Below are 23,292 nucleotides of genomic sequence, written 5' to 3' on the forward strand. Positions count from 1 at the left end.
TCTTTCACACAAGGAGAGAGAAAACAACCCCTCCACGATGCCAACAGTAAACATTTCGGTTCTTGAGCACATGGTATGTACAGTAAAACTTCTCAGCTGCAAATGTTATAAATTATCTTCACAGAATGTACACAAAACAGTTCAATGTAGTGTGTTTTCATGTCATATGTCAGTGTGTGTGTTGGTGTGTCTGTACTGTGCAGTATTAGTGCTACAGTGTATAAGCACATGGTCGCAAAGGAATGGTAGTCATGAGAACAGCCCCCGTGTCTGTCAATGCTACATTTAGAGAAAGTTATCACTTGGGACATCAATGCCACTCAATACCATTACGATAACAATACAACAGGTAGTACACAATACTCAAGGGTGGAATAGTGTACAAGTTGGAGAGATGACTGATCTTTGGCTCAAAATGTATCCCATCTAAATTTATATAATTCAAACAGAGCTGTTGTCTTGATTGTTCGTCGGCCACTTCCTCTTCAACTTCTGCTATCATCCAAGAGGTTTTTTTTTTTTAGAGCCCTAAAAAAATCAAGGAGAGCTTGATCTTTCCAAGAAAAGAAATACTGTCACCTTTTAAAAAATATAAGACAAAGCACACGTGCTTCGTCTCAAATGTTCAGGAGTTACTCAGCACGCGCAGTGCAAGCGAGTCCATCTGTACTTTACAAGCTTCAAAAGTCTCTCCCCGTGGCCAGCACTGGGCATGGAAAACTGTCTTTTTGAGTCAGTGGTTTCATCCCCACGGACTGTCTTCATTGTAGTCCCTGAAAGAAAAGATGTCTGCCAACAGCAGTCCTTTCATGTACTCTCAGTGCAACAATAGCAGTAATGAAAATGGGACTAGCAATGAGAGGATTGAGAGGGACGTCGCCGTCACCGCAGAGCTCGACCGTACGCTCTTCTGGACGTTTGGCAGGATTACCACCGGGTCATCTGCTTGAAAAGGGGAGATAAAGAAGACACATTAGCAACGCATATTTACACCCTCAAGTAATCCTGAATGTGCCTGGATTGTTTTAAGGTCAGGGATAATTAGAGAGGACGCAGGGTTGGTCAACATACCTGCAGGCAGTCTGTTGGACGGGTTGTGAACCCCACCCCCAGTTCCAACTCCAGCCCCACCTGTGCCTCCTTTAGCCACTCTGGCCTCTTGAGAGCCTGAAAGAAAAACATCATCAATTACTTAGCTGGGATCTTGCACAAAACTATCAAAAGCAACTGTGATGCTCTCCTTATAGCCAGCAGGTTTAACTCACCATCAACAGCTACGACGTCCACCCTGAGCCTGAGGCACTCCTGTCCGTGGTGGTGCAAAGGTTTGGCTGCAGGGGAGAAACAACACTGGCGTTAACATCCTAACTAATGCACTTATCCTCCACTGGCCCCTTAATTCACCTTCATGCATGCGCCCACACACACAAACACTTGGCAACAGACAGACGCAGGGACAAAAGCTTAGGAAGCCATCTGTGACCAGACGCAGTGTGTCTTGTCCTGCAGTTTATCTAATTACAGCCGTGGTCAGGGTGACAACGCTACTTGCTCTTTGTGGTCACATTGTAGCAGGGTGAGTGTTGTGTAAACTTGGCAAACTGAGCCGACACCCCAGTTTATGTCCATTTTAAGAACTGGACAACATGCTTCACTGTATCACGGTTAGTAGAGAAAAACAAAGGAAAGCTGCCATCAGTCGGTCAGTAACACCAGACTGAAATATATCGACAATTCTTAGATTGATTGCTATGACATTTTCTCATATGGATCCCATATAATGAATCCTAATTATTGGATAGGTTGCCATGTTATGTTTTGGAGGCTGTCATCTGCCAAAATACGCCACCATTGGTTGTTTTTACAAGAAGAAAAATGACCCATATTTATGTTTTTTGTTATTTGGCAACCTCTGCAAACTTCCCCTCTTGTAGTATTCATCACCTCATAGGTAGAAATTATCTGAAATCTCCAAGTTCACGAGTTGGGACGTCTTAAGAAATAGTGGAGACCACGAACCTTAATTTTTTTTTGATGAGTGGTAAATTGACATATGTATATATAATTTTAGTCGTTGATATTTCCAATGACCTCTGCCATAATGCCTGCATTACGTGTCCTGCTCTCTGGCTTGCTAAGTCATTAACCTTGGTGGCTGCTACACGCCAACAGTTGCTTCCATGTTGCTGTTGCCTAGCAACGGTGCTCTCATGACTGACGTCAAGCATACAGCAACTAAGTATGCGGTAACCACCAGCTCGCAATTTCCATTTAAAGTTTGCAGTAGTAATTATTACGGAAGCAAAGAGGGAAGTCAGGTGACGTAGTATAAAGAGTGGCCAAGTCTGCTCGGGGCGGGAAGATGGAGACATCAAACAAACACAGGAGACCGCTGTTTGTGTCTCTTATGAAATAAAAATTCAATGTTGAGTTTTTTTAATTACCTTTGTTTTAATGTTTTTGTTTTTTTTTAAACCTAATAAATATGTTTTGTCACATAAACCAAACTCTATAGATTTTGTGCAACAATGACCATTTCACAAAGTTAGTGTTTTAAAACTGCAGTTGTAAACAGTCATAAATGAGCTATCCTGTAGTCCACTGGAAGGTGCGATAATTTAAGAAATGATAGTGTGGGTTGCATTCAGATGTAGGAACATACAGCCTATGTGGTGGTATGGATTTAAGAACTTGCTGAATATGGTACACACTTTTGTGTCCCCCTCAGGATGAATTGTAATAATTTACAAATACCTGCAAAGCTATTGACATTCTCTCAGCTCAGATTTACTTTAGCAAACCGTACTTCTCAAACTTATTTAAAAAGTCTGACTAGCAAACACAGTGACAAATCTGAAAGGCAGCTATAGTGACACTTACAGATATAATAGTAGCTTTCCCCTTGGCGGAACTCCTTTCCAAGAGTAAACGGAGTAAAACGCTGAAACTTTTCTGAGAACTTCTCAGGGGCGTGAGGAGCAAACGGATGGCCGCACTCCCACCGCATCTGGTCGTACGACTGGGGCTTGCAGGATTCGTAGTCCTCACGCTCCACCATGTACAGCACGTATCGCTCAGCGTCCAGCAGCGGCACCTCACCCTGAGGGTAATGGGGGCAGACAATGTCCAGGTAGTCATTGAGCTTCACCTCCACGGTGTAGTCGTCCCATAGAAACCTGCAGGGAGGAGGCAGAGGGGGACCGTTATGCAAGTGGCAGGAGACTGATAACCGTGCTTATAGCATCAGAGCGGTAATAAATATAAGCCTCAAAACCTGTGATTATATATTGATCGGCTGCATGCCAGCGTACAACAGGGAAATCAGAGGAAAGACTGAGAGGCATGGGAGTGAGAGATAGAGAGAGTTTGTAAGTGACGATATATGTGTGTGTTGGAGTGGAATGAAGAGGGGAAAACGCAATGAGGATGATCTGCAGAGAACATGTGCATAAATATGGATGAACATGAGGCCCGTGTAGCTGCTGCTCGCCGCCTTGTCGAGAGTTAGCACTGAATGCACATTGATCCCACGTCCTCCAGGAGTTGAATGATGTTTACAGAGAAACATTAGCAGTCAGTTAGCCCGTCAAGACAGGAGATGAGTATCGACATCTGCAGGGCTACGCACACAAACACCCACACAGATAAAGAGGCAGAATGCATGATGGAAATTTCACTTTAACAGAAGCAGACACATGAACCTGAGTTTACGTAGGAGCTGTGGTGGAAGAAGTATGCAGCTCCTTTACTTAAGTAAAAGTGCTAGTACCACACTGTGAAAATACTCTGTTACAAGTAAAAGCTCTGCTTTGAAGATGTTATTTAAGTAAAAGTAAATAAGTAACAAAAAAAAAAATCATATAATGAATAAATTAAAAAACTCAAAATTATTTAAAAATTATTAGAAAATGACTTAAATATTCATCTTCTTTCATTTAATTTACTGTCAATTAACTAATAATTTCAGCTGTACTTGTATAAACTGTTTGGTGATTTAATTTATGACAAAAAATATTTTACAAAACTCTTGTGTTTTTTATGCAAAACAGTAAGTACCTCAGATTTGTACTTAAGTAAATGCATTTAGTTACATTTCACCACTGCTTAAGAGAGGGTAAAAGGATAAAAATAAAAGGTGACATGTGTTTTAACCCATTCATTAGACGGACACATAGAAAATGAGTCTGGTGACGGCCTGTAACCGTCTCCCACCACACTCCCTCTCATTACAAATACATAGAGACAGTCAGACTGTCTGCCTCCCCTTCATTCCTCCCTGCATCCCTCCCTTCGCTCCTCCACCCTCTTTACGATGGTCTTCAAGTAAACTCCCTCTCCCCTTGGACGTGGGTCAAAGAGCCTTCACAGAAAACTTTTAAGCCTCCTTCGCATGTCCACAAACACAATTAAATTATGACAGAAAGACTTTGCATACTCTGAGGCACTTTAAATTGGCCTTATCTGAACTGTCCATGACTCTTTTCCCCTCCAGGATTTTCTTTCAGAGATATTACGAGTTTATCTCCAGGGAATTGCCACTAAAGGTATTTCAGCTTTGTCCCCTTCCCCCTGACTGAGTGACTGCTCCAGGGGCGGCTCTCAGCTAATGCTCTCCTCTCAGCCAAAGCCATCTATCAGCAGCCCGGAGCGGTAGCTGGCCACTAGCAACACACATGCACACACACACACACACACACACACACACACACACAAAACTCACACACACACACACACACACACACATAAAACTCACACACACTTCCCCAGTAATTCCCATCTATCAACAACATAAAGCAGTAGCTACCTACTATTTGCACCCACCGAACCCACACACACACACACACACACACACACACACACGCCTCCTCCCCCGGCCCTGAGCTCCACAGCGATGCCTATCAGTTTACCGTCTCCTACTGTTCTGAATCACCGGGGGTTCCCTGAGAATGGATGAAATTTGACAGACTTCAGTATTTTCACAACACACACAGAGAATGTGTGTCTAATATAAGGTTTTGTTGCTTTTGCAATGAATACACGAGTGCTTCATCAGGCTTCCAAAGAGAGGCAGGCAGCCAGTGTGAGTTACTGACTGCTATTTTATCAGATCTGCAGATCTCAAAGAGTTATGAGTTCCCAAAAGCCGACAGCAAAGATGCTCGACTTTCAGCCCGCGGGCCAAATCTGGACCCTTATATGGTGCTGGGTGCCCCCCCAACCATTTTCTAATTCACAATAAATATAAAGTGATTTACACTGGGAATTGATTTTGTAACTGTATTATACATAAGGTGCCAGAGTGCATAAAAAACATTAAAATGTACTTGTTTATCAAAAAAGTGCAAGTGGAGGATCCACCGCACCCCCCAACAGAGGTCCTAACCAAGCCCCTAATGTCCTAAAATCTGGGAAACATCCTAAAATCTTTGAAAGGTCCTAATATCCTAAAAACAACAAAAAAATCCACAAATCCTAGAAACATCCCAAATTTCAAGAAATGTCCAAAAATCCAAGAAACGTCCTATGAAATCAGAAAATTGTTCTAAAATCTGAGAAACTTTCTAAAACCAGAAATATCCTAAAATCCCCCCTAAACACTAGAAACATGTACGGCGCTGCTGCAACTGGCCCCTGGCCTCTTGTCATTTCGCAAAAGTGGCCCACAAGCAAAGCAAGTTGAGTATCCCTGGCCTACAGGGTGCTAATCGGACACCTTTGCCACAGAAACAAAACCACCACTGGAGCAGATTTTTCTCTGCGAGTTCAGTCGTTTTCTCATAAAAGCCCCTGAATGTAACAAGCAGCATTTGGGGAGTTTGTGTTTGTGTGACAAGCTCCATATGTGTGACTGACGATCAAAGTGCGCAGGCACAGGCCCCCGTTGCTTGTTAGCTGCTGTTGTTGTTTTTGGCCAGGGGGTCTCCCTGGTACCCCGTGGTAAAAGGACAGACGCTGTGGCTCCAAACATCGTGCCCTGACTCCTGCTCCCCCTCTGGCTCCCCTCCACCTCCCTTTACCCCTCTCCGCCTGACTGCATTCCCTCAATACTGATGACCAGATTAGCCGGCAACCATTATAACAGCAACACTGTGCCATTAGAAAACAAGCACCTTTTTAGTATACCGTTGAAACTTCCATCTAACTGTGCTGATAATAGTTTGCCCCAGCCAACTTTCGGTGGGGGGGAGAGCAATAATTATCATTTTGCCATGGTCCAGACAGCTTAGTGCTTATCTGCAGTTTGCCTGCCACGCTCTGTTTACCAGATTGGCGCTAAAGTGTTTTTTCCCCCTGCCACTTTCAATTCCAGTCGAATCGATAACACTATTGAACAAACACTGTTGTCTGCTTTTGCCTGACAGAGTTATCATCCCCCAGCAAACACTGAAAACACACACAAACAAACTCCCCGTACCAGATCCCTCCCTCACTGCGAGCCCCGGATTACAAACCGGTTGTGGTATGCTCTCAATGTGTTCATCAAAAGGGGGTCGAAGGGGGGCGCAATTAAAACACAAAAAAGGGTATTAAAGTTGCCCCGGAGGGGGGTAATTATGCCCTCCTGCTCCCCACTTCCCAGCCCCTTCAGGCTGAGAGTTTGTGGGGGAGGTGGAGGGCATGAATAGGCGTGGGCAGGGGGGGTCAAAGGGCTTGAGTTGGAAATGGCTTTTGAAGTTTCCCCTCAGTGAGAGTATCTATGCGAGTGCTACAGTTGCTTTATCAATGCCACTGTTTCATACAGTGTCCCTATTCACAACGTGCCCGCGCTGATGAAATACCTCACTTAGCAGAGAACAGTGGCTGAATACGCACCCGGGGAGGCCGGCTAGCCCCTTTTATTAATGGCAAATAGTTTTAATTATCCCGCTGCCTTTTGTTCCCCTCTAACGCCTCGCCATTGAAACTTTCCACATCATCTGCTTAATTAACTGATTGGAGTAACGCACTTCAAAAAGAGCTCGGGCCTCTGTGTGAAAAGGTTTAGCTAACAAAGTCAAATCATGCCACCTTCACTTTAGCAGACAAAATCCTCCCTCTCTCCGTCTCCCCTCAGTGTGTGTCCCTTGTCGTTTTCCTCCTCCAGACTGTTTCCTTCTCTCTGTCAATGGGCTGTCTTGATTTATTCCCATTGTTTATCCCGGGACGCTGTCTTTTAATGACAGCGATGCTCGGATCTTCAGCAGGAGTAACAGCGCGGAAGAGTTGTGTTCGCTATTTAAGGATGATTTGTGGCCGATATGCAGAGAGGATTGTGTGTGTGGTGTCTGAGACTTTTTTTGTTTGTGTTGCATCTGCAGAGCATCTGAGGAATCTGGGAGTGTGTTTCAGTCATGATAAGGTGGAGAATAAATGCCAATAATGAGCACTGATGATAGTGAGGGAATGTCAAGTGGACAAATGTGTGTGTCTGTGCACAATCTGGTGAAAAATAGACTACAGGCTGTTCCCGGCTGCTCTTCCTCCTATCCTAAGAAGGAATTCCTGATTTATTGGAGCCTCTTCAGGAGCAGGAGTCTAATCTCTCCTCTTTAATCTCTTTGGCCAGCATTTTGCTTTCTTCTCCACCTCTACCCCCCCCCCCCTCCTTTCATCCATCCATCACCCTCTCATCTCTGCACTCTATCGCCCTGTGGAATGCTGGACCTCTGAGGCGAAGAGGCCGCAATGTGGATCAAAGGTCGGACAATCGCCAAGTCAGCACCGGAGAATTTCTTTACACGGACAGTCAGCAAGAAGGTTGCTCTGTGCATTTTAAATCCTATAGATGGGAATCGCTCGCTTTAAAGATCGATTCAGATCTATTTTAAGGTCCGTAAAGGCCATCGTAGGACAAACTATCTGACCAATTAATCTTAAACAGAAGCTCTTTTCTACTTCTATCTCTACTCCTCACCCTAAACTAACAGGTAGAGATCTTGTCTATCTGTCGTGTCTCTCTTTTTGAACCGGATCCATTCAGGACTCATGGATCCATGGTGCTTTCTAGCAAACCAGCCTTGCGTTTCCCCGAGTTTTGATCAGAAACATTGTAATCAAGGAAGTGTCATCAGCAGATTGGGCGTTGCATAAAACAATTATGGACCAACTATTAATGAGACCAATGCAGAGAATTTTTCTGATGATTTTTTCACTTAATGTCTCTGTTGTTGCTTTTTTCATTCTCCTTCGAAACCTGTTCAATATAGTCTCTTTTACACTGCCTGTTCAAGGCAGGAATACCGCACTGTCTTGTCAGCTTATTGTAATGCCAACTCGCCATTCTCTGTAAAAGGAAAACTCGGGGCATATGGGACAGAGTTGTCTCGCCTTTGAGTTGACAATGGATAGTAACAATGCCGAGAAATGGTCTATTCAAAAGGGACGATGGGAACATGCACAGGAAGGGTGTGAAGTTTTGATGGCATGTTATGTATTTGTCCCACTGCAGCTAACAGCAGTTAGCTGCTATCTGAAGAAAGAAGGACAGTGGCCAAAAATGTCCACAAATTGGGAAAACAATGAAACTTGAAAGCTCCTTACCCACCGAGCAGGGGACGAGATCAGCCGCCATTTATTTAACTAGGGTCATGAAATGATTGTTTCTGCTATGCTGTGCCAAAGTTATTGTTTATAACGTGCTGCCGACTCATTGCTATATGTCACACTGGTGACACAGACGCTGGTGTTTTACATGTCACGCCTATCATGCCTTTTTTGCTTCCGTGATGCCGGTATGCTGTCGAAAATCACACACTGGAGCGGCATGGTGCTGTTGATGTTTGCTCCAATGTAAAACTGCACAGTTTTTTTCAGATGATTTCTAGCTAAACGTCTGTTGTTGCCATCTTCTCTTCCCAACTAACCGTAACAGAGCCCATTCCATGTTATGTTACATGTGGAAATGGAGCATCAGAGGCCTGCACAGTCACCCTAATCACACAAACATGATTATTTTCCACTTTGGTTTTATACACGCCATTAATGTGACCCAAAAGGTGACTGACATGCGTCGCAGATGAGTGAACCGGAATGTGGGGACCACCTAATCGGCTCGTCCAAGCTGGGATTATTGGGTGGGGCAGAGGCTGAGCTCTGGTCCATTCATCAGCACCAGACCCTGCTTAATACAGGGGCTTAGAGTGGACAGCGAGGCCCAGAGCAGGGGCTGAGGGGCTGGGGACGGAGTAAGGGGTGAGATAGGCTGGGTGGAGTTTTTTTTTCCATCCCTATTGTTCTCACACAGAGACAGGGTATTACTCCTTTACACTGGAGTTTTGGAGTTCAAAAAGAGACACACTGGCTATGGATATGTGTGTGTGTTTAAGTGTGTCCATGGTTGTTGAGGGGAAAGTGAGAGGTGTTAAATGAAAGGACGCAAGGGAGCTTTTTCTTCTCAAGATATATTTGTGAAAGTCTCCACGAGGAAGGTGGCACATCAGATGAAGCCTTTCCGAGGTGCATCACGACTTTAGTTAAGCGGGACTGTTTAACGTTCAAACTCTTTTTGTTTCATCTGTCTTATCTATTCATCCATCACTGTCAGCTGTCCCCTCCCACTCTCTGTCCGTCTTTCATCACTCAATAAGCAAACCAGATCCTCATGTCAACTCTGTCCCTCCCCCCAACCCCAGACTTGCTGAACCAAACTGTTTCTGGTGGTATTCCAAATATGCAACTTTCCAACCCGCCGTTTTGCAGAGCACAATGGGCATGCCGGGGTCGTCATAGAAACAAATATGGTCCAACTCATTTTGGGTCCTCCCTTTTAACATAATATTCCAGCCTTCATTCTTTGCACCATTTGACTTTTTGCCATCCGTCTAAATCAGCTTTCACCCCCATCCGTCATTCAACTTTTGTCTGCGTGGATCATTGGTCATTCTGCCTGCGTTCCTGGCTGAACTCGCCGGACTCCTTTTGCCACCCAGCTACAGCGACAAAGCTTTAATTCCAGCGGAGGAATAATTGGCTGATTCCACCGCACTAAGGAGGCTTAGATGAATACATATGCTCTTTCCAACTGTCTCACGCTGTCCCCTGAGCCATTTGTATCTTATAAGGGCCAGAACACAAAGGTCACGACTGACATCACATTTCTCAGGAGGCAAATATCTGTACAAGAAAATCGATTTTGCTGGATTGATTTCAACATGGCAAAACTTTCATGTTTTTTTTTCTCCTGCAAACACAATCTAAGCTTGTGGCTTAATGAATTCCACTGGGAAACAATATGCGAGTACAAGTCACAGTTATTGAATGGATTTTTTTTTATGTAGTTGTCTTGCTTACAGATACCTGCACTGTAAAATCAGACAAGTTGATCTTTCTTTAAATAATCTTGGAAAAAGTAAATATAACTATAAATCCTAAGATATGTTTACTTTATATCTAAGTGTTAAGTTTACTTGAACTTTAGCTGTATTTACTTAACTTTGTGAAGTTATTGCAACTTAAAAATGACAGGTGAATCTACCTTGTACCGTGTTGTCAACTTAAATAAAAGTTAGTGTGACTTAACTTCATTATCACGGAAATGATTTTGCCAATGATGAAAATGTTAACAAGAACGTACAAATCTGATTGACTAGTTTGTAAGCAGCAGAATACAGATATGTCGCACATTAAACTTGGTTTACTGAAGTTCATAAAACTTAGAAAAATTGATTTAATTAAACTTGTCATTTTTAAGTTGCAACAGCTTCACAGAATTAAGTAAATATAATTGAATTTTAAGCAAACTTAACAATTAGATATAAATATAAATTAAGAGTAATAGTTATATTCACCTACATTTTCACTGTTTTTTTTAAGTTAAATGAATTTGTCAGCTTTTACAGTGTATTAGTAATGATGGTAGTAATATATCTGACCTCTAGGGGGTGGCAGTATTTGCTGAGGGAACATGTTTACACACTAAACCCAGACATCCAACAAACAGGAGAAAAAAAAGGCTGGAGAAAAACATAAAAGTTGCACAATGAGTCTTATTTACACAACAAAACAAACACAATGGTTCATTTTCAGAGATAATATCTGACTCTTTCTGCCTAATTCTTCCTCATCCAAACACATATTCACTGTTGAGGACTCGACAAACAAGTCTGGAGGACACACTGTCTCTATCTCAGCCTCACACACACGCACACACCATGAGAAAGAAATCATAAATCTGTGTACTAATGGAGTGTTTCTTCCTCTCTGGTTTTTGTGATGGCGTTGGAGAGTTGTGAAGCAGTGCAGAGAGGAGGAGCAGAGTGGGAAGGAGCAGGGGAAGTCTGCTGCAGAGATAAGGATGGGCAGGGGGCAGCGAGACGGGGTTGGCTGGGGTGACACTGATCAGAGGAGAATCCCAAATAGAGACGCACAGAGATTTGACAGCAGCGCAGGCAGGGAGGCGGCTCCCGAATCATCGTCAAGTCTCGACAGTTGAGCACATCCCTCATAAAAAATCATGAATCACTGCTAATCCACTTATTCTTAAACATATTCATTCCTCAAACAAGCCTGGGAAATTCAATCATCTCCTAAGTCCAGACCTTTAAAGTCTTGCGTGTGTTGGTGTGAGAACTGTATTGTTTATTGTGCAGACAGGATACGCTGTTTTCCCGGGAAAAGACGTAGCCAGGAAGTGCAGCACTTCACAGGGAAACACAGAGCAGACAGCGTGCAGACTTTGGTAACACCGACACAGCACGCCTGCGGGAAGTTGAAACCTTTGGCCTGATTCTCTATCTAGTGCAGTCAATAAAAACAAGCCCTCCCGCCACTGACACTGGTAACAACAAGTGGGAATGTCGAACAAGAGGAAAATCAGCTTTTGGGAAAAAAAGAAAAACTCTCATCAATATGGTCACCGAGCTTCTTACAGACGATTACGGACTGTAAAGATAGGCGACGTCAACACACTTCAATGAGTATTGAGCCTATAAGAGGCGATTACTATCCAATCTCTCATAGTATTTTCCCCCAGATTGAATTCACCAGACAGATTACAAACCCAGATTAAGGGTGGTGGGAGGGGACAGACGATGCGAGAAAAAGATGGAGGTAGACTTAGGAATTTACTGAAGAGAAGTGGATGGCTGTGGAGGGTTTAGAGCGAAGGCTGGATTAGGAAGTGAAGTGGGAAACCTGGATGTTTTTCGAGGAAAGTAGCTTCGGTTCAGATTACTTGGAAATTGCAAGAAATCCCGGATCTATTGTGTCCACCTAATCACGGCCGCTGACTACGTTATCCTATCTTTCAACTGTTTAACGCGTACGCGCTCACATGCACAGAAGGCAAACGTTTAACTTAGTCCTACACGTTTTCTCTTCATTCAAGTTTCATGGTTTGAGTTCTCAGACTGGCTCTTCCACTTCCACAGCTTCAGCAAGACACTCAAGAGCCACGGTTCATACGTGTTTTTACCAAGACATTTCTATGACTTTTCCATGTCTGAAAGGCAGATTTTACAAACCATAAGTTCTCTGAAATCACTATCGTTACTCCTTGTCTGTTCTTTTTCATTACTATATAATTATTTATATTATTTTTTTTTATTCAAAGCAGGATTAAGCAGCTGAACTAATAAATGAATGGGATATATTTAAAATATTTGGGCTTTTTTTTGTGTTGTTGATTTTTAAATGAAACCGTTCTGGAGGTTTTTCTTTCCATTTTTTTGACATTTTTTTTTCTTTAAAAAGTTTGTTGATTTTTGAGGAAAATATGCCTTCTAAACTCGTGGGCCAGATGGTTTGGAGGCATGTTTTCTTTTTTTTATCAACAAATCACAAAAAATTACAGCCAGAAGCTGTAAAACCAGAAATTATTATTGGATTGTCAATTTTCAGATGGTCCCTGAACACATCATGTGTTATTATACAGGTTTGTAAAACAAAATGTCATGCCTTATCCAAAACTTTCAGGGTATACTTAGTTTTCCAGACTTTTCAAGGCCTGAAAATTGCTATTTGCAAATTCCATGGCTTTACAGGTTTTTACCAACCCTGAAGAGGGGAGAAGCGTACGTACATACATGGACCGACAAGTAAAGAAAAATGAGGGGAAAAAAAGAAACAGGTTAGCTGGGAAGACTTGAGTGGCTTTTCATAAGGAGGTAGAAGAAGGAAGCCTTAAGAAAGAGAGTTGAGGGAGGGAAAAAAAAGCGTGAAGGAAAGGGCAAAGTGCCTTGTGACGGATCGCCATGGGTGCCAAGAACGATAAAAAAATTCCACACCTCTTAGCATGCTTCCCTCCTTCCCCCCTTCCCCAAGAGCCGGAGTTGGAGGTGAGGAAATAATAGACTGAAAAGGGACAGCTTGTAAAGTTGAGATAAAAGCTGGTGGAGGAGCGAAGGGGACCGAAAAGACAGGAGGGGGAAGAATGAGAGTTTCCCAGAGGCAGAGCCACGGCCGTGTGAAGAGGGGCTGGCCTGAGTGGCAGCCCGTATTCAGGGACCACCGCCGTGACAGAATGACTGACAGATTGATAGAGGCTGTGCCACTTCATCACATAGCGAACTCTGACCCCCCAATCGGTCACACCAGTTACTATTCTCTTTCTGTGGCTCACCGTGAAGACCATTCCCCCAATTTGTATGGGAAGCATCACAAAAAACACCCATATTGACTGGATAAATACCAAAAAAAAAATCCTTCGTGTGGGTGAAACATACCTTAAATAACTCCCTCGTTTGAGCCAGCACAGCACAAAGAGCATATTCAATTAAATGGATTAAACCACAGTGCCAGCAATGTAAGCGAAAACAATCTTGAAGCGTATTTTGCGGTTTTTAGAAAATCAAAAAGCTCATTAGGAATGCATAGAGTGTAAGAGTTAAAGCGAGGTAATGTTAAAATAAACTGCGGATCAAACATGTGCATGAGAGAGAGAGCCATGAAACGGTTAACAAACTCGCAGAAGTGGAGACCACAGAACCGAGTTGAAAAGGGAACCTGGCCAAGAAGAGGGGGAGGGAGGTGCTGGAGAGAGGGAGAGACAGGTACAAAGCAGAGGAGGAGGAAGAGGAGGAGGAGGAGGAGGAGGTGGTCTACTCCTGCTCTGTCAGCAGGGGAAAGAGGGGAAAGGGAGGAAGAGGCATTGAATGAGCAGATTATTGCTTCACATTGGACATTGCAGAGTACAGAGGGCTCCTGGGATGATGTTAACATCAATCATGGCACATGTGTGTGTGTGTGTGTGTGTGTGTGTGTGTGTGTGTGTGTGTGTGTGACTGGGGTTAATGTGTACAAGAGTGTGTGAGTCACTTGAATCTGGTGATGTTTTGAGTGCTCACACACATATGCTTCTGCACAGACACTCCCTTCAACAAAAGACACGCACGCACACTGGCACGCAGGGGCCCGAAGTGACTGGGCATACTGGTGAGCCTCTTTCTGGGAATCAACCGGTACTGGTGATTAAGCTGTTGCAAATCAGACACAAAAGGTTACAAATATGCAGACAAAGAAAAGGTCAGAAAGTGCTGAAACTGTCGGGAACAGATTTCACTCAGGCTGAAACCAAGTAAAAGTCCGGGCAGACCGACCTTGAAAGTCAGCAGGCGTAAAGGTGCACTCACACACACGCGCATGTTCGTGTAGAGCAGGACAAGGCAACATATGGATATAGTAATATAGTGATATGAGACTATATCTTGTCTTAGATTTTGGATATTGTAATATCTTAAGTGTGTTTTCCTGGTTTTACAGGATTTCTCAGGGGTGGATTATCAGACAATGGTTCCCTGGGCACAGATACGGAAAAGCCCCCCCCCCCCATCTTTCCTACATCAGAGAAAGACAATCACAGTTTTTCACCCTCTTTTCGTGCATCTTTTTGCAATTTCATTTCTCTTTGTGATTGTTTTGCGCCTTTTGTACCTACTTTTGTGTCTCTTTGCAGGTCATTTGCATCTTTAGGTGGTCATTTTGAATCGTTTCCTGATTTTACAGGATTTACAGTAAAGTGATGTTATTTTCAGGGGCAGATTTTTAGACAACAGGCTCCTGGGCACAGATATCTAAGAGTCCTGAGCCCAGTAGGGCATTTCAGTAATCCGTCCATGCTCATTTTCTTAAATGTTCCAGTTGTTCTTTAGTCATTATATATTGATAACGACTCTTTATCAAAAATCTCATTGTGTAAATACATTTTTAAAGCACCAATAGTCAATCTTCCATACTGTTGCAATAATGCCATCAAGGTATTTGGTCAAAAATATCCTGGTATTTATTTCATTTTCTCCATATTGCCCAGCCCAGGTATAGAGCAGAGCCACTGCACATGTATATGCATGACTGTGTGTGTTGTTAAATCCCTCAACAAACACACAGTGAGAAAGGAAATTAGCCTGCCCCACATGGGGCAAAGTGATCAATCTCTAGATCAATTTGATTAACAACAGCTCTCTGGCCAGCGGGATGGAACAATCAACTGAAACCCGGAAGGAATAACACATCTCACGAGAGAAAAGATGGACGTCAACACACTATATCAAGTGACGGGTCAAAGGGGAGAGCAGATTGCTGGGGAATGATGAAAAGTACCAAATGAAAACATCTCAGAGACTCTGTGCTTTTTCTGCGAATACAGGATTAAGAGTAGCCAAAGGGAGAGATTTAGCACAGTCATCCGGAAAAAAAATAGCAAGTGCAAGAGGACGGATTACCAGTATATATACAGGAGTGATCACAGTCGTTCCACAGCAGGGAAACAACAAAAACCATCTGGGACATCGCTCTGATTTTCCGAGCTTTGTCCCCAATAATTGTGACCTCTCTGACTGAAAGCTACAGTTTTAACCACAGAGGTGATCTAGATGGTTGAGTGTAAGCTTGTGGGGGAATATTAGAATATCTGCAACCAAGACGAGACTTGTGTTTGCACAGCAGAGGGAGAGTGAGCACAGCACTGATTGATTTAGATGGCGTCAGCTGCTGTGATTGAGTGTCCTAGTTTGTGATTGAGTGATTGTCTGCCAGAGGTCCCTGTTTGTGCTTGCCCATCCGACTGGGAGTGTTTGTGTGTGAGTGCACGTAGAAGTTCGTTCATCGAGTGTAAACCTCCTCTGAACCCCGGGCCCATTTCACCCCAGCCGTCATCAAACATAATTCTAATTGACCCCCACTTATTCCGTATGGCCCCTAACCCCGACAATTTGAGCTCCAATTTCTCCTCCCTGAGCAATCCATCTCTCTCCCACAGCGTGACCTACCGGGCAGGCCTCAAGTTACCTCTTCTGTCTCTGTCATACACCATTATTACTCGTCTTACCACCTGAAATATGAACACCCCTATGTCTCCCTGACAGCCACGTAAACCCCATGTGATATCTCTTGATTTAGGAGACACAGCAGCCTCCCACTCCACGCAGAGGTTAGGACTCGTTGTCAGATGGGGAGGATATTGCAAGAGATATTTCAACACGTTGTGCTGTGAGTCAGACCTGTAAAACCAACACACAAAAAATATAACCCTCGCCAGGGAAAAATCCACCCCTGTAGGATTTCAGCTTGTTGAGAGAGCACCAAAATAACAGCGAAAAATACAAATACACTGACTTTTATCAGTGTGATTGAACTCAGTGGTATTCTGCTTAATTATGGCTGCAATCCTATAATAAATAAACTCAGAAAAATGTAGAAAAGAAGCATAAAGAGTGAAATAATTAGATGTTTTTCAGTAATTGGTCATGTCCTGAAACAAGGGTGTAGGTTGTATTTCAATATTAGTGGTGGAAAAGGGGGTTTGGGGGTACCCTGACAGAAAATTCCCTGCATTTTGGTGAAATTTTATGCACAAATTTGTGATTTTTTTTGTATTGATTTATGGTGAAAATGTATAATTTCTCACCAAAAAAATCCCCCTGCTTCTTTCATATTTTTATGGATGGGAAAAATGCACGTTTAAAATATTTAGGGGGACGTGCCCCCACGTTCCCCCCAAATCTACGCACTGAAATGAAAAAAAAAAAACAACAACTTGCATTTCTCTGTCCATAAAAACCCAAATTCTTTCCTCAAAAGTATGCTGTTAGCTCACTGTCAGTTCCCAGAGATAAAAAGATGACATAACGTGGTGTAAATAATCCTCAGCATAGGTACACAGATTGTGAAACGGATTAAATCTGAACAGGTTGGACAAAGTATTACAGGTAAACAGCCCCATAATAACAGGTTCGAGCCAGAAAGGGAGGGGGAGGGAGGGAGAGACTCCCAACTGTCCCGCATTATCATGACAACAGCAGCCAGTTGCTTCCATCACATATTCATCACAACAGTGAGAATATGCATGAGTCGCAACTATTTTAATGCATCTTTAGTGCAATTTTGACGTAATCTGCCCTGATAATTAGGTTAAAAGTTGTTTTATACCTAAGATGCTAAACAATTTTGTTTTTGCATTCACAAATAATAAAGTGATGGGTTCGAGTGCACTGAATCAACACACATAAAAAGAGATATTTACTTTGGGTTGGTGCTGTTCCAGTAGACGCTGTGTCGCTCCGCTGAAGCAAACCAGGCGCAGACGCTCACAACGAAGCCCACAATCCAAACCAAATCCATGGTGGAGAGCAGTGGAGGCGTGCAGAGACGAAGCACAACTCAGGTACGGCTGTGCAAGAAAATAAAAAAAAGTTCACCGAGAAGAGCTCGTCCACACGCACCTGGAGATCGCGCGCTCAACAACACACTTCACGTGGCTCGTAAAAAAAAAAAAAAAAAAAAAAAAAAAAGCAAGTAGATTCACAGAGGTAATAAAGACCGTAGAGGGATCAGGACAACTCGGCAAATCCGTAGTGAATGAGAGCTTGAGCTGCGTGGTGGCTGATTTTGTGAAACGCCCACAGCCGCGAGCCCCGCCTCCTGTACCAGAGCGGACCAATCAGAGAGCTGTCCGAGAGACGCGAGTTTTTATGTACTCTATGTTTATGTGTTGGACACATTATCACAAGTCCAGCATGTACAGTATGTCTGAGAAAACAACAACATTTAAACATATTTCTATGTCATAATTTTGCAATAGCACATCCAGAGGCACTTGTTGATTGTGCGTTATCACTATTAATTATATTGGTTCATGTAATAAAATGTCATCTTTTGCAGGTTTTATAGTATACTTACAACTCTATGGGGGAGAATGGGGTTGGTCGTCACACTTTTCTCTTTCCGGTGAACCCTTCAAAAACTGTATCCTTAACAAATTTCTTTTCAATGTGTAATAGAAGCCTAAAATCTCAGGTAGGAATGACATGACCTTACACCCCTTAAATTTATTCTATTCAGAAGATATGGATTGTTATTCTAATGGGGACAAATTATGACAACAAAAACAAAAAAGAAACAGGATTTTTTTTCATTAACAAGCTCTATTTTGATGTCTTTTAAAATGCACTCTAGCACCTTGTTTACCCTTGAAAATAGTTGTTTTTCCAGACAAATTATGAATTGTGCTTGAAAAATATGAGTAGTTGTTAATATTTAGTATTAAGTATTAAAGTGCCCCTCAGCTCACCACAACGTGTAGTCCTGCAAAGATAAAATAAAAAAACAAACATCTAAACTAAACCTCTCCCTTTGTACTTTTTAATGGTAATTATTGTTTTATCATAGACCCATTGTGTGAAAAGCATAAAAAAGCCTCTAGGGAGTGCGATCTATATACAACCCTCTCTCCCCTACCCTTTACTTTTAAACAGGTGTCATAGTATGCTATTATAATAGCTCTAGAAAGGTGAGTAGATTATACTTTGAGAATAGCTACAGATATAAAGCCTAGAAGAAGTCATTGCCTTTATTATGTTGCAAGTAGGTTATAGACAGGAAATCACATATAATTTATTCATCTAATATATTTTTAATGTTACTCACTTGCATGTAAAATAAGCACGTTAATTGCACCTGCAGCATGTAAATTATCTCCTACAGGACACACAAACACATGAACACCTAACAAAACCAAAACAACACAAAATAAACCCTAAAAATTGACCATTTAATAAAACAACTCTGACAAATGAATGAAACTTAAACATTTCAAGCTGCAAAACATTTTACTGTATTTGTTGCAAGGCTCTTGCATACCATTGTGCAGTTGTTCCAGTTATTCTGTCCAACATCGAATGTGTTCAGACTGCTGAGTTTTTCTCCTGAACTCTTATCTGTCACTTTAGTGCACCACCCTTGCTTGAGTACTGGTTAAGCAACATCTGGCGTGTTTGCACAGTGATTTCTTGATCTGAAGTTGTTTTTTTCTTACAGATTTCATATGCCTCTTTGTTTTCCTCCACTATTTGTGAATCTTACATTTATGCGAAGGGTGTTCATTTGTAATATAAACATGGAAGTAAAATCCACCTTAACTTTGAATATGATGAGTTTTGGAGCCTTTGAAATCCTATATGAAACATAACCCTTGATGGTGAAAAACAAAGACTACCTTCAGCTGGAAGCATATAACCTCCATGCTGTCAGATACATTGCAAATCCCAATGCTCATTTTCTGTTCCATTGACATGGATAATCTGGACCGCGAGCTGCTTGTTCAGCCTAGTGAGCCATACTGCCAGAGGGGGTTTTCAAGCCTGCTTCTGCTTGACATGGCACTTTATTTGCTATGCCTGCTTAGCAGCATAACAGCTTTCAAAGGTATCGCAGCAAACAACAGGAAAGGGAAAGTGAGTAAAAAATTAAAAAATGAGGCTCATGCATTCTGGATAATACATTGAAGCAGCTAATTGCAAACAGTCTGGAGGATTATCCATCTCACGCCACAGATACGATTAAAGGATGTGATAAGATAAACTCTGCTGGGATTTTGTCCATATTTAAGAAAGCAGTGCAGAAATGCAGAGAGATACAATCCTGATGTAACCAGAATGTAACACTTAATCTGAAAGGTATCCTATTGCATAGTAAAAAAAAAAAAAGGGTGTAATATATCGGGCACTCTTACATTATATGAGGCTCTGTGCAGCCCTGCGATGGAGTCTTTAAGTTTTATGTTTTTGCTTAAAGTCATCTCATGTAGATCGGGTTTGCCAAAGGAGACGGTGCATGAAATTTTAGAAGTTTGCGGCTGTCACAGAAAGGTTTGACAGCTTCACAAGATGATTAAACTGTCAGGTAGACTGCTGATTGCAAATCAACAGTTTATCTGACAGTTTAATTGTCACGGTGCAATTACATCCCACTCATCTGGAGCTCCTAGGGGATTAAAGCAACTACTAATATCTATTTACACCTCCTGTTAACCCCTTGGTCCGACTCTGTGCTGTGTTGTCCTTATCTTTGAATAATCACCTCTGTGCGACACCCACACTATTTCATCAAGCGGTTTACATAAAACTTTTTTTTCCAGTATGCAGCAAAAAGATCCAGACTCAAGAGGAGTCCTCTGCATATTCTGGACAATATATTCTGTGTTCAGTGGTTCTGAGTAGTCACAGTTCATCCAATCTGCATTTAAAAATTCATACCAAACTGACAAACCATTTCAGATCTCACGGTACAAATGCGAAAATGCACATATATATGGTAATTGTGTGCTATTCAGTGTCAAGCAGGTCGTCCCAAATAATGTGTTTTGTATTCATGAAGAGCACTCATCCCGGTGGATCAATTTTTTAGCGTCCAATTGTTTTTTTCTGGCTCGGTGGGAAGATAAAAGGGTGAGAGGGACTGCCAACATAATTGTCATTTGCATTGCAATCGAAAATTGTTGTGGAAAAGCTTTCGCTACGCCGCAGACATTTATGTCAAAACTCTATCAGGAGCCAAATGAGTGGACCTTTAATTTCAAACCAACCTGAAATACTGAATGAGTAAATAGAAAGATGAAGTGGAACCAAACTGCAGCTCAGTCCTGATATATATTTTCTGCTGCAGACAGACACACAGACACGCACGCATGGATCTCTGCAGGCTCGCACGACCACATAGACACAAACGCAGGCACAAGTACACACATAAACACAACCCTATCCACCTCAAATCCTGACAGAATTTGCACTGAGCCTGCTCTGCGGCATGAAAATAAGATATAGGAAAATGATAGGGAGAAGCGTTTCATGTAGGCATGGGAACTTCACTGTCCATAATTTGTTTTTTTCAACCATCTCAACCAGAGTAATTAGATGATGTCATGGAGTTGCACTTTCCGTGATCCTGAAAGGAGGAACCAAAACACAGACAATTTTTTTCCTTTAAAATCTCTGAAAATGATAAAAGATATTTACCTCTGCATGGGAACAACCTACTTGTCATGTTTAGAGGAGTTTCTGTAACTTGTTGCATGATTTTTAATAGTTTAAAGGGGACGTGTTATTATAATTTTCAGGTTCATTCTAGTATTTTGGCTTTCTGCTAGATCATTCCTACATCTTTTATTGTTCAAAAAATATTTTATTTTCCTCATACTGTCTGTGCTGGTAGACATGTATTCACCCTCCATACAAAAACACTCTATTTTAGCTGCTCTGATTGGTCAGCAGTTCTGGGTCTTCAGCATCTCTGTGTCTCTGCGCCATAATAAAGAAGCAAAATCCTTCCCTTTCTTGTGGACCTGAAAAAATATGTATGGTACTTAACGATGAGTGACAAATACGTTGAATTGTGTCTGCGTACCAAAGGCTAAAATAGATTTAGTTTATAACTATAGTAAACAAGTATTTAAATGACTCTTTGACACACCTACAAATCTACCCATACCCACTGCCTCAGAGAGAAGCTATTTCTCAGTTTCCAGCGCAGACGTATTATATGAGTAGAAAGTAGCATTTTATGTGAAAAACAAAAATGTGTCGGCTTTACAAAAAAACAAACGACAACGGTGCACGTTCGACAAACATGACGTTCATGTCATCATGGCCTAAACCAAATGCCACTGGCTGGAAGGAGATCATGTGAGAAGTGATTTGTAAACACAGGTGTAGGAGCCAGGAAATCAGTTAAAATGAGACATGTAGTGCTTATTGTAAATGCAAAATTTGGGAATTATTGACCATACATTGTACAGAGGGCAAAATTATCATACAAATACGATAATTATCGTACATCTGGCAACGCTGTTTAATATGAGCATCCAACACTGTAACATTATATGACTGAAAATAACATAATAGCATAAGAGGTCCAATGTAACATGCTTCCAGCCCATGTCTTATGTCCATTAAGTCCTCTATTTGAAGCTCGCTGCCTTCCTTCTTGTGCTTCAGCATGGCCGTTTAAGGAGATGTGCTCTGTCCCTTCACTATGAATACAAATGTTAGCTTTAATGACAGACTATCATCATGTTCCCATCCCCAAACAACACCCCACCATCTATTTACATAAGAGAGCTGTGTTGGTGTGAACTGAGCAGCAGTTCGGCAGGTCCAGTGTGTGCCTCAGCCTCCCTCGGTTTGTGCTCTCCATTGTTAGTCAATGCAGCTCCTCTGCAGGAGTTGTTCCTGAACCTATGAGCTCTTTCTTTGCAAACAATGGAAGTAAAGTGTTTCCTGTAATTAGCATTGCACAGGTTTACCTCCTCTTATGAAATACAGATAAAGATAGCTTAACCATCCTTCCCTCAATAGTTTGGTTGTGGAGAACAAGTCTGTTCATGGCCTTGTTTTGGCCTGCTCTGGCACCGATGTTGATTTTTCCTTCGACTTTCCCGAGGCGATAGAAGTTAATGATTAGGTGGAGCAATTTTAAAGCAAAACAAAGGTAATCAGTGAGTAACCCTAGCGTTGCTGCAAGTAGATGAAGTGGTAAGTGCCAGCACTTAATTAGCTGTAGTTAATTATCAGAGGTAAACAAAGAGGTGGTTGATTATGCGTAGCCGTATCTAATGATCAGTGAGAGATCGGAGTTCAGGTAAGACTATTAAGATGACATCGTAGTGAGTGGCCTTGCTGACAGCCCGGCAGTCGCTGTGCTTAGACATTCAGGAAAGCGCACACACACTCAGACTCACCCACACGCACAGACACACAAATATGTACGCCTGCATACCCTACCATACAAGCCAAACTGAGAGACAAAGAGCAGCTGAGAAGGAGGCGGATGAGGAGGAGGAGGATTGAGGAGAAATGCAAACACAATGTTAGATAACGAAGAGTGTAAGACCAAGAATGAAAGCAAAAGTGAGGAGGCGTGCAAGATGAGAGTGAAGAGCTTAAAAAAGATGCACTTAAGAGGAACAATATGCAAAGTAAAAAAGATGCAGGGAAGGAGGGATACACCATACGGCAACAATAAACACGGTTTCACCTATAAATGATGCAGGGAAACCTTTGGGCCCGTAATTAGCGAGCACGTCACCTTTACTGACCTGTAATTATG

General features: G+C 42.2%; 1 protein-coding gene across 2 annotated transcripts; it reads right to left on the reverse strand.

The window, feature by feature from the left end:
- Positions 1-749: 749 nt before the first annotated feature.
- efna1a (ephrin-A1a) lies at positions 750-17,753 on the reverse strand. 2 transcript variants are annotated; one of them, XM_042506747.1, is made up of 5 exons: positions 17,435-17,753; positions 2,881-3,176; positions 1,266-1,331; positions 1,072-1,167; positions 750-942 (listed from the first exon to the last, which is right to left on the reverse strand). In XM_042506747.1, the coding sequence occupies exons 1-5, from the start codon at positions 17,530-17,532 to the stop codon at positions 818-820; spliced, it is 681 nt and encodes a 226-aa protein (XP_042362681.1). In that variant the 5' UTR covers positions 17,533-17,753; the 3' UTR covers positions 750-817. The 2 variants fall into 2 exon arrangements, with proteins under 2 accessions (XP_042362681.1, XP_042362680.1); XM_042506746.1 differs by having other exon boundaries at positions 750-945.
- Between the last annotated feature and the right edge of the window lie 5,539 nt (positions 17,754-23,292).

Source organism: Plectropomus leopardus, chromosome 18 (assembly GCF_008729295.1).
Source record: "Plectropomus leopardus isolate mb chromosome 18, YSFRI_Pleo_2.0, whole genome shotgun sequence".
Classification (NCBI taxonomy): Eukaryota; Metazoa; Chordata; class Actinopteri; order Perciformes; family Serranidae; genus Plectropomus; species Plectropomus leopardus.